Source organism: Tamandua tetradactyla, chromosome 11, assembly GCF_023851605.1.
Source record: "Tamandua tetradactyla isolate mTamTet1 chromosome 11, mTamTet1.pri, whole genome shotgun sequence".
Classification (NCBI taxonomy): Eukaryota; Metazoa; Chordata; class Mammalia; order Pilosa; family Myrmecophagidae; genus Tamandua; species Tamandua tetradactyla.
In genome coordinates, this window is record NC_135337.1 from 56,023,301 (window position 1) to 56,035,974 (window position 12,674).

Genomic DNA, 12,674 nt, shown 5'->3' on the forward strand with positions numbered 1-12,674 from the left:
CATGGTCATCAGGTGTTTCCATTTGTCTCTTTTCCAAGTCACACAAAATTAATAATCTAAGAATAATCACCTTGGTGTCAATATCCAGCTCCAGAATAGAATTTGAACTCCTATCTCCTGCATGGTGTTTAGAGGCCTCCTATCAGAGCAAATTATTTTATTATCTCATTAAAAGTTGTTACTGCCAGAGAAACGACAGCCAGCTCTACACGACTGTTAACAACCAGACATTTGTTTAAAAGTAAATAACATTAGAAAAGATAAGTTCTATAACAACACACCCCAAATAACAGTATTATCAAATAAAGTCTCCCATGCAGTTATCAAACAATAAAAAAAGATTTTCTTTTTTGTGACTAGCATGGAATAATAGGAGTTCAAAGTAAAAAGAAAATTCTGTTTAGAAGATGATTTCTTAGGTACCATAAAGTATACGTTACAACAAATGTATTTAAATTTTATTCTTAGTAAGTTGAACTCCTATATAAGGGAACAGATAGGAGTGAAGGTGGTTCTCTAGTGAGTCCATAGTAATATTACAATACCGAAGAGGAACAAGATTGAAAGGGGTTGGATAGACCTATGTGTCCCACTGATTTACACTAGAAATATGAATTAGTTCTCACAAGAATTATTTCAAATATATGATTCTTGTATAAAGAGTGTTTAAGACCAGGGTACAGGGGCAAAACCGCTATTGCATTCTATAAGCTATGTTCAAAAGGAAACCATCAGCACTGCCCCAGCAACAGCAGAGGTAAGTACTGGGGGAGGGACAAGAGTTAAGAGGAGGTTTAGAGGTCCTATTTGGGGAAGGTGTGTTTATTGTTTTTCCTTCTCTTGGGAACAAAGAAATTATCTAAAATTGAGAATGTTGATGGACTGCAGACTTTGGGCACTATACATGAAGCCCGATGAATGCAGGTGGCTGAAGGATGCACTGATGGGGAAGTAGATTGGCGAACGATGGTGTATACTTATGAACGAAGGCTGTGCTGCTACAAAATGGAACAACGTCGTGAGGCAGGCAATGAGGTGAATGAACATGTGGGATACTTGGTGAGACAAAATAAGCCAGAAACAAAAGAACACGAATGATATGGTTATCTTTAGAAAATGCTTATAAGAAAATAGGGGCCTAGATTGTAAGCTTCTTGAGCAGACACATTAAGTCCAGAGTGGTGATTATTAATTCTGGACTTTGAGAGTCTGTTTTATGTATATATAACCTGATATTTAGAGATAAGAATGAAGCTGAACAGGTTGGGGTTAAAGTAATTCAGAACATAGGGGTAAGGAAGACAGTGTCTATATTTTAGAACCACGCATTCTCTTTGAGACCATTGGAAGAAAGGTTTATTTGGTCTGGAATTGAAATTTTCTGTAGTGCATAATAAAATTCAACCTATCTGTATAGCTTATTCGTACAATTAAAGCACAGGGAGCCCAGAAAAGAAAGAGGTTCTTTAATCCTGTATAGATTATTATAATGTCTGGATATATTCTAGAGTATATTAAGCAGATAATCAAAAAGTATTGGCAAAGTCTCCTGAGGGAGGGGAGAAAGAATATGGGACTATTAGATCTTACCATCAGGGAATCCCCTGATACTGTGTCAAACTTTAGGGACACCCAAATTAATGAGCCATGCCCTCGATCATGAGGTTTACTCTTGTGAAGCTTATGTAGGTAGCGGAGAAACTTAGACTACCTATAGGCATGCCTAATAGTTACTTCTGGAGGACCTCTGTTGTTGCTTAAATGTGGCCTCAATCTCTCTAAGCTCAGCTCTGCAAGTGAAATCATTGCCCTCTCCTCTACGTGGGACATGACATCCAGGGGTGAAATTCTCCCTGGCGACGTGGGAGATGACTTCCAGAGATTAATCCAGACCTGGCATCATGTGATCAATAACTCCATCCTAACCAAAATGGGAAAAGAAGTGTAATTAATAAAGTATCAGTGGCAAAGATGGTTCAAATCGAGTCGAGAGGCTACTCTGGAGGTTGCTCTTATGCAAGCCTCAGGTAGACCTTGCTACCTATCATAACAGCCAATCTTAAAGAACACCTAGGGCAATATATAAGATTCCACAAGGGTTCTATGCACTAGAGTAACTTTCCAGAAACGTACAACCTCTAGATGGGTCCCTGGTCCAGATAAGTCCTGAAACATAGCTCAACCTTTCCAGAATATCAGATAGTTCCATCTCCTTACCCCATATTGGTGACAGACCCTTCCAATATGAAAAATTAAGAATTGCCATAGCCCAAATACCCCTAAAGAGAGGGATGGAAAGATCAAAGGTGATGGTGGAGTTATACAGAGAAGATAGGATTTAACAAATGAGTATGAATGCTGAATCATTAAATTGATATCTCTTTTAGTCTCCAGTATCTTAGAGCTTAGAGCAGCTTGAAATAAAATTGTGAAATTGTAACCCATGTCAAAGTCTGAAATAAGTTCTACAACTAATTGTGGTGCTGTGCTTTGAAATTTATAGCTTTTTTGTATATATGTGATTTCTCACAAAAAAGGAAAAAAAGTCAATTGTATGATAAAAAAATCTTTAAGCCTCTAGCCTCCTATATTTTGGTGCAGCTAGAAGGAAAAATATGAGAGGATCATATGGAGCCCATGACAGACTCTGGGATCTTTCCTATAACTACTTGTTGAAAAGTGCTTTGAAAACAATTGCTTTTTTATCTCTTTGCTTTGTATATATGTTATACTATACAATACAAATGTTAAAAAGATTTCTGTTTAGAAGACGATTTCTTAGATAGAAAGTATACAACAAGTGTATTTAACATTTATGTTTAGAAAGTTGATTTTCATAAAAAATCTTTTATTCGCTTTGTTGACCCAAGTCTTTACAGTAAAATATGGATTCATAAACCATGCAAACTGAAATGCATATTGAAATTCAGTCAAACATATACTGAGTACGTATTACAGATTCTCTTGCATGAAATTTTCTCAACAAGCCTATGAGATGGGCGAGTTTATATCCTTATTTCATTAATGAGGAAGTTGAAGTTAGAGAGAAAAGTTACAGATCCAAAGGCACCCAGCTGGCCAGAGGTGGAGAAGAGAGTCAAACTTCGGTTTGTCTGAATCCACTGTTCATGTTCTTTCAATTACTAGGTCAAGCCACAGCTTTCAATGGAAGCCTGAGCAGGTCCTAACGTCTTATCAACTAATGTTAAAGCTATCTATATAAACTTTGTTTTGTTACTGTGATTTACCACCATCTCCGATCTCTCCATGTGCATTAATAAATATCTCCTGTACAAAGCCATAGGTGCATTAGACTGTTGAGGGGAGCAGGGAAGGTACTTTTGCCCTAATGTCTGCTGAGGCTGCCTTGTAAACTGCTCTATGAGGTTGGGTGCATTAGAATTCGAGTAGACTTGGTAACAGGATGTGGTCAGGGAGAGGGAGGCTCTGGTGTTAATATCGGCCCTCTTTCAGTTTGCTCACCATGTGGCCTCTAAGTGCCAGCAGACTGGCTGTGGGGCCACTACTGGGGTTATGGCTGGCAAGGTACCTTCACAACAGAAGCTGGGGAGGGACAGCCAAGTCTGGAACTGGTAGGGGTCAGGGATGACTCAGGCATCTGCAGGCAGTGAGAGCTGAGTGATGGCAATGTCAGCAAGGGGGAGATGGCTAATGGTCCTGTGGAGTATTGGCTGAGCTGAAATGACTGACTGTGGGAGACCAGAGATTCAATACAAGGGGCAATATTAGCTGCAGACATCAGCCTAGAGACTGGCAAGTGCTGCCAGCACCCTTCTGAAAAGCAGCTTGAGGCCAAGGAGTCTTTACCCGCAAGCCACAGAGACAGGCAGTCTCCTCTGCACATACCCAAATTCCATTTTAGGGAGAGAAGGAAGAGGGAAAAGAGAGACTGAGGATTTTTATGCAAGGAAGTTAACAGTAATCTAAAGGGATTGTATAACTAGCTAAATAAGATAGACTTCTAGTCTCAGAATAAAAGTCAGTTTTTATCTTCAATAAGCAGCTCATAGAGGCTAGATAAAAACCAGATTAGCTATGGACAAAGCAAAAGAAGTTAATTTTCTTTGCCTTTTTCTAGACGTAGTGTAAATTCAATCCTGTGATTCCCTATACAATAGCATTTACTAAGAATCCCTTTTTACCAGTCACTGTACATGCATTTTTGCATTTAATTTCACTTAAGCCCTGTAAGGGAAGAACCATTGTTATTCCCATTTTATAGCATAGAAAATAAGGCCCAGAGAGAGAAGTAAGGTGCACAAGGTCCCACAGTTAGCAACACGGCTATGATGTAAAAGTGTATTCCTTACTAACCAGATCAAGTACATTTTAGATAAATCAGATTTTTGAAATTTGAAGATGCTTAGGAAGAAGATCTCTGAATTTAAAAAGTTGTGTCGCTTTCTACCTTACATGTCAGACTTTGGTCTTCAGGCAAATTTTAAAGAAAACTTAAGCCTGAAAGGAGCAGTCAGAATTCTGCCAATGCCACTAGCAGGGAAATAATAAGACGTGTTCACCAGAAGGACACTTTCAGTACAATCGGGAACAGAATGCCTTTGGCAACTCACTTCCTCATGCTTTGCCACTAAACAACATCCCAGGCAGAATCTTTAAGGTATGGACTTTGGAGCTTTAATTCTCAATTTAGATCCCTTATCAGACAGTCACTTAATAGCTGTGGTTTTGAGCTTATTTACATAAAATCAATACAGAAACATGCCAACTCAGAATTAAGTCAGGTAGCATATGTAACATAATTATCATAGTGCCTTTTACACAACCGGTGTTCAAAATTGTCCATGTGTATCTGCCTACCCCATTTTTATTAGTGAATTCTAAGATTATCCAGCTCTTTGCAGCTTACTATACAGTCATACAGCCCTTTCAATGCTCAGATTTTATTTTAGTTTAATATTTAGCAAATGTAAATGTGCACTCAATGATTTAATACCCGAGGTTAGAAAGGCAGAGTAAAAGAAATAATATCCTCTGGTATATTTATCATATGTAGTAAATGCATTTGCTTACCAGCTCACTGAATTCATTATTGCCTAGGTCAAGTCTTTCCAACTGGGCCAGTTTGTGCATTGACCTATAACAGATGGAGAAAAATACCATTGTGAGGCAGTACATGACACATTGTTCCAAAACACATTCCACCATCCCCTGTCAGATTTACCTACATGTACTGTGCACAATTACTGACGTGTGACTTAGCAGAAAGCAAACTGCAAATCCACAGAAATGTATGCAAACTGCCACCTGAAAACTTTTAATAGCTTACCATGATCTATAGCATTTATTTGCAATTGCCAATCCATGGCTGGAATACAGGGCTAGCTGCTTAAGAAAAAACTGGGAAGTTTGTTAAACACTTACAACAGTAGAAGGTATGGGGTAGAATCCATAAACTATATTTCTAAGAATCTCCACAGGTTTGGGAACTAGTAGATGTACCCAACTCTTAAAACATTCTTAAACTCTACAATATGGCCACAAGTTCAGCATCAGTCCTATCATTTACTATTCTTTAATTGAACCTCTGTTATAGGCAAATTGTTGTACTCATTGTTTCTGAAACATATTGACTTGAATGCTGCTGCAGCTCTTAACAACTGTAAAACCTTGGGCAAGAGTTGGTGCCAAAAGTTGGGGGTGCCCTAGTACACCTCAAATGCAGCAACTAAAACATTCATCACACCACTGTTAAGTAAACAGATGGTATAAGAGAACAGAATGCTTTTTAATGCCAAAATTTTTAATTTTCCTGTTTGGGAAGGAATGTGGTCCCTAAATTCTGCCTATAAAGGAATTCTGGAGGCATCATTAACTCAAATCTTATGAGCTTTCATTTCTTTGTCTTTAAAATTGATACAGTGATTATCTTATAGGACCTTCATGAACATTAAATGAAATACTGCTGCAATCTAGACAGTGCCAGGTACTCCAAAATGCAAAAATGTGTGTTCTTTTCTTTACTCAGCAACTATTATGGAGTAAGATTCTTTACTCGGGAATCTTTTGGGGTCTGAGGTACAGCAGTGAACAGAACCGATAAAAATTCCTGCCTAGAAGGAATTTCTATTTCAGGGTGAAGAACTACAATAAGCAAAATAAATTAATTAAATTAGCTAATGTATTAGAATGTTATTAGTGCTGTGGATACAAATTAAGCAGAGGCGGTAGTTAAGGAGAATTCATAGAGGTGATTTGCCATTTTTAATGGGGTGATCAGGTAAGGTCACACTGAAATTTGAGCCAAGGCTTACAGGAAATGAAGGAGCATGCTACTGCAAAGCCTTGTAGGGTGTGACATGATTTGCTTGTTTGAAGGCATTGTAGGACCAGCGTGGCTGCTGTAGACTGAGGGAGAGAGAAAAGTAGGAGATCATGCAATGGAGAAGTGGTGAAGTAGGGCCCAAGGGACTTTGGTTTTGATTCTGAGTGAGATGTAGAGTTATTGCTATCTTGCAGATAGACTCAGGAGAGCAAGAGTGGGGCAGGGTGATTGGGAGGTTAACATTGTAGTCCAAATGAAAGACAAAAGTGGTTTGAACCAGGGAGGTGGTAGTGGAGGTGCTGAGAAGTGTTTGGATTCTGGATATATTTAAAATATATTAAAATTCAGGCCAAATGTTTTACTGATAGACTGGCTGTGTGAAGAACGTAGAGTCAAGGGTGACAAAAAGTATGTTTTGGCCCAAGCAACTGGAAGAATGAAGTTGCCATTGACTGACGGAAGAGACAGAATGGAGCAGGATTTGGGGTAGACCAGATAGATATTCAGTTTTAGAAATTATACAGTTAAGCCACGTAGACACTTCAAGCAGGCAGTTGTTTACACAAGTCTGAAGTTCAGGGAAGAGGTCCAGACAAGATATACAATTTGAGTTTGGAAGTGTAGAGATGGCATATAAAGTTTTGAGAGTGTGAGACCAACATGTGAATGTATATAAAGGTATAGGAGATTAGGAATATAACGAGATGCTGAAGAGCCAATGAAGAAAAGATCCGACAACTCACAAGGAAAACCAGAAGATTATTAAATCCAGGCAGCCAAGTGAAAAAGGTGTCTCAAGGTAGAGGAAATAAAAAATTATGACAAAAGCTGCCAATAAGTCTGAGAACTGGTCACTGAATTTTACAACAATGAGATACGTGATGACTTTAAGAGAAGTGATGTTCTAAATTTTAAGCCTTTGTTACTGCTATTTTTTTCCATTCAAAATGCCTCTTCCCATTCATCTTTCATTATCATTTATTCAGTAATATAAATACAATGATTCTCTATTATTTCCAAAGTTTTAGGGTTATCAAGATGAAAAGCATTGTTTTCATTCTCAAGCAGCTCCTATTCATGAAAGAAATTGCTAAAGGAATAGATAATTTTTACCAAATAGGGTAAATGCTACGGAAATTTTAAGTGAAGGCTTCTAGAGAGCACAGAGTACAACTACTTTTCCAGCTTTGGGAATTGGGAGTAAAGAAGAGAAGCCTTTATTAAAAACTTCACTTTGGAGCAGTTGATCAGGTTATAGGGTCAGAGGAGAGCCATTTCAGAATGAAAAAGGTGTGGTTTGGAAAAATCACAGACCATTCAGGGAAGTACAGGTTAGTAACAATGGCAAGAAGAAAGAATTAGCAAGAAATAAGAAAGCAGGAGATAAGAAAATTTGTAAGAAATTGTATGAAAGAAAAAATAAATACTATGTAAGCAAGGGCCAGATCATATATAAAGCGAAGAAGTTTGAATTTTGCCTTAAAGGCAATAAGAGGCCTTTAAGACTTTGGTAGGAAAGAATTGTCAGATTTGTATTTTGAAAGCTCACCTTAGTGGCTTGGGATGGTACTGAAAATGGCAGACGTGCTGGCAAAGAGACCAGATAAGGCAGTAATGTGAAATACAGATGGGATATAAAGGATCAGAAATAAGGCAATGGCGGTATGTATGACATGGTGGCAGGGAGGAGAGATGCATTGGAGAAAGACATGATTTGGTATCTGAGGATGACTTGATTGGATGTGGGAGGGAAAGGAGAGGAAGGAATGAAAGATTTAAGTCTTCAGACAAATTTTCTGTATTAAGTAGCAGTGTGGGAATATTGGAATGGACTAAATCAAAGTAGAGATCAGGTGCATGTAATGCATTCTATTTTAAATACTATACTGACTTTGAGGAGAATGTGAGACACCCATATTGGGGTAAGGTGTGTGTGTGTGTGTGTTTGCAGCTGAGGTAAACATTTGCTTTCTTTTTCATGATTTACTTGACATTTACCCACATCCTTTCTTGAATTCTTAATTTTTATCATATGTATGTGCCTCCTTTTCCTACTCAGATTTTAAAATAAGTTTTGTATGCCCAGAAGGATCTGTGAGGAACCACGAGGAGTCCAAAGAACATTGTAAAACTTCTGCCAGCATTGTAAGAACATCTGCCTCACTTCTTGCCAAATTTATACCACTGAATAGGTGCCTCATGGGAAGAGGTGGTGGTGGCAGCAACCCATGAAGAGTGAGTTTTTCTGAGCCAGGGAATATGGGAATATGGAGGAGGGACAGATTCTATCCCAAGCCATGCTGCACTTGCAGGTGGCAGGACTGTAACGAGAGAGATTGCTTTGAGCCCAACAAGCAAACAAGGAGCCCTGAGAGCCAATGAAGGACCTAGTGGCCAAGCTGGCAAGTGAATGGGAAATGATGGTTGGCAGCAGATGCCACTCGCATTTGAATTAACTACGTAGCCTCAGGCAACAAGTATCCCATTGAGAACCTTAGAGTTCTAAGGCCAGAGGCATTTCCACAATTTCCTGGTTTCAATATAATCCTGCATTTCTCTTTAATCCCCAGGGAGGGAATCAGAAAAAACTGAGAATAGATTTTTTTTTTTTTTGCCAATCCTAATGTTTGAAGACCAAGACAGAGTTAATTTTATTAAATGAAGAAATAAGTGATATCTTATATCTAAGTGTTCCAAAGCAAATTCTATTAGTTATAGGAGTTAGCTTTCTTTTAAATATTAGTTATCTCTTAAGTTATCCCTTGTGTGATAGAATTTCCAGATTCCTAAACACCCAGTCACCCTACTGTAGATTTACTAAAATTTGTCTCTTCAAAAACAAGCTAGCACCCAGAATCAAAAACTACTTTCTAGGTGTGGTTTGACCAAGACAACCCAAATAAAGGAACTATTAGCTCTTGTTCCTATCAGTGGAGTTTAAGTGCTCTTTCTTTTGTGGTACAGGGAGGGAGGGAGCCTCAGTGTCACCTCTAAGCCTGTTTTCTTTCCCTTCCTAATCATGGGCTGCTGCTTTTTTGGGGAAAGACTTCAGTCATAATTCCAAACCTAGAAACGAAACTTTTAAATATATAAATTTATAAGCCATTCCTGCTGTCATTCTTTTGAATGGGCAACATTTTTCCTTTTGTTTGCTCCGAAATAAGGGAAAAAAAAAAAGCTTTCTTATGAGGTTTTCTGAATTATTTCCAGAACCGTTTTATTGAGGAGGAGGGTAGAGGTGGCAGTGTATATGGGCCAGGAATCGAACCTGCATCTTCAGCATGCAGGGAACATTCTACCATCGAACCACCCGTGCACCTACCTGAAGCTTAAGTTCTGTTTCTCAAAATACCTTTTCTTCCATTTTAATTGTATCTTATTTTATCTTTATCATCCTAGTTTCCATCAGTTCTTAATTACCATCACCAATTTCGTCCCATCATTACATTCTTCCGTTTTTGAAGTCATCTTTCCAACATGATTTCTTAACATTTTATATTTTTAAAGGGATTGCATTCTTATTTCTGTCTTTGAAGATGTCACTCCAATATGTTTCTTATATTTTGCACCTCTAAAATTGACTGTCTTTACTTACCCAGAAGATTTTTAGTTAGTCCAAATATAGCCTATTCCTTTTCTTGTTCACTACTGGTTACTAAACTATAGTCATTTGTCAAATTGTCCCAAAAATGTTCCTTTTAGATAAATATATGTGACAGGTTTTTAATTTCGTCAGGCTGTAAATAAGTGATATTGTGACAGAAAAATAAAATAGAATCCATGGTATATTTATGTTAGTTGTGCTCTTTGTGAAAAGTCCCTCATTCACTTAAATAGTTTGTACTTCCTATGGCATGCATCACTCAGGGTACTGAGCTATAAAGAGTTCTGGGAGGGAGGGTTTCCCAACCTCGGCACTACTGACATTTAGAGCTGCTTATTTCTTTGAGGTAGGGAGTTATTGTGTGCCTTCTAGGATGTTTAGCACATCCTACCCAGTCTTTACTCTGAAGGACTAATTTTCTAGGTGGGACTGATCTTTAAATGAACGTTACTTCACAGGGCGATAAGTGCTAGGATAGAAATATGCATGTACTGCCATAGAAGCTCAGAAGAAGGAACAACTAACAGGTCAGCAATTAGGGAAAGCTTTAAGAAGAGGTGGTATTTGAGCTGAGCTTTGGAAAAGTTTGTTAGTGCATCATACATATTGGCATATGAAAATACTAAAAGAGTACTTCTGAAGTCGAGGTTTCTATGAGATTGCAGATTAAGTCCACAATACTAACACATATCCTAGGATGTAAAAGATTTTGATCCAAAGTGAAGAAATTCTAAAAATTCCCCCTAGAGTTTGCTGTGAGAAACTCGACTGCCCTACCCTCATGGTTTAGTGAGTGGACTTCTGGGAGGTAAGATTTCTCAACTTTGGGGTTCTTGACATTTTGGACCAGATGCTTCTTTATTGAAGGAGTCTATTATGGGCATTGTAGGACGTTTAGCAGAATCCTAGCCTCTTCCCTTCAGATTCCAGTAGTGCCCTATCAATTGTCACAACCAAATGCCTATAGACATCGTCAAATATTCCCTAGAGACAAAATAGCCTCCAGTTGATAACCACTGTGCTAGAGGAACACTTCCAGCTTTTCTCACCTCTCCTTATTGTTTAGTGAGTGAGAGAGTGAGAATCCTATTTCCTTTTGTCTACAACCTAGCTCTTCTAGGTGGGTTTCCAGGTGGCCTTCCCTTAAGCTGTTCAAACTGGCCTGCTCGAGGAGTACACTCATTTGGCTCTACTTCTTCCTTATGGTCAACACATGTACCGGTGGGGGCTAGTTCTCTGACCCCCCACGTGGAAATCCAACTAGTTTGATTCCCCTTGCAATTGACTGGCCTTGAAGACGTGACCACCACCCACCACAGTTCAATCAGTAATGTTGACAATTTCATCTTTGGCTGTTTGAACCAAATATCTGGTTGATTATTTAAATGCACTTGTAAATGTACTTAGTTATTTGAATGAGGCAGTTCTAATGCTATTGATACGCTAATATTTACCAACTAGGGTCATATTATATCTATAAAAATGGTGTAAATGTGCAAAATTTCTAAGATTTTTATTTTTAGTGCTGTTGCTTCTCCTCCTTGGAATGTCTGCTTGGAAATCTTCTCCTAGCTGATTTTTCTCCCTCATTTTAGCTCAAATGTCACCTTCTCAGAGAGTTCATTCTCTACCATTAAATATAAAGTGGTCTGTCCATTTTATACAGTACTATGTACCCTATTTCTTTTCTTCTTAACACTTAGCCAAGAACACTATCTTGTTTTTTATTTGTTTGTTTGCTAATTCTTTGTCTCTCCCTGCTAGAGTTAAGTTCCATGACAAGGAATTTGCCAGTCTTACTCACAGCATAGCTTTTCAAACATGTTTGTTAAGTGAAGATATTCAAACACGCATGAATGAATGATGCTTTACCAGTGAGAAATCTGAATTCTAGAATATTTAAAAAGAAAAATAGCTCAATGTCTACCACACATCTGCAGTTAATTAACAGTTGCCAAGGAGAGAGGCCCATTTTAATGACTATTTAATGACTATTGTAATGAACACACATTAGCTTATTTATTGTGCTATACTCAGGGTGGATAAAGACAGGTAAGGCTGAGGTTCACCAGCTCATGGCTATCTAAATCCTGTTTTAAGCTAAATTCCTGATGCTTTGAATGATAGGTTTTTTCTTTTTTTCCTTTTTGCATGGGCAAGCACTGGGAATCGAATGAATAACAGGCTTTTAAAACATTTTAAATAGTAAAAGAAGTACTAGAAGAAATGTTTAGGTAAGTTTTCATTTCTCTGGAGATCTGATATATAGCAACAACTTTTTCTGTCAGAGAGTATGCATAATGACTAAGAACATGGACTCTGGATTCAGACTTCCAGGGTCTGAATCTTGATTTCACCACCTTCTAGCTGACCATGAATAAACTAAATAACGTCTTTGTATCTCAGTTTTCTCATCTGTAATATGGGAATAACGGTAAGAATCTCATGGTTATTATGATGATGAAGAGTTAATATACAGAGAGAGCCCATGGATAGTGTTTGATATATGGTAAATGGTTTATAAGGGTTATGTATAAAAATATTTAAATACATTTTTCTGAGTTAGGAGTCATTTATGAGATTGTCTAAGTCAGGGTTTCCTATGTAGTTTTAGGATCTGCATAATTAAAAAAAAAATTTAAATGGCCAGTACATTTTAGTTAAGTTTGTTAAACAACCTAAGTAGATTTCCTAATGGCAAGACTTCACAAATAAAATATGCAAATATCCATTGCGTATCTCTAATAGATAGAGAAACCACATATT

At 37.8% G+C, this 12,674-nt stretch overlaps 1 protein-coding gene across 2 annotated transcripts in view; it reads right to left on the minus strand.

Moving 5' to 3' along the window:
* Positions 1-12,674, minus strand: part of LRRC7 (leucine rich repeat containing 7) — a 600,349-nt gene that overhangs the window by 175,670 nt on the left and 412,005 nt on the right. For both annotated transcript variants that reach the window (XM_077120640.1, XM_077120639.1), the window contains one exon: positions 5,053-5,116. In XM_077120640.1, coding sequence (XP_076976755.1) covers positions 5,053-5,116 — 64 coding nt within the window. The remainder of the gene's footprint in view (positions 1-5,052; positions 5,117-12,674) is intronic.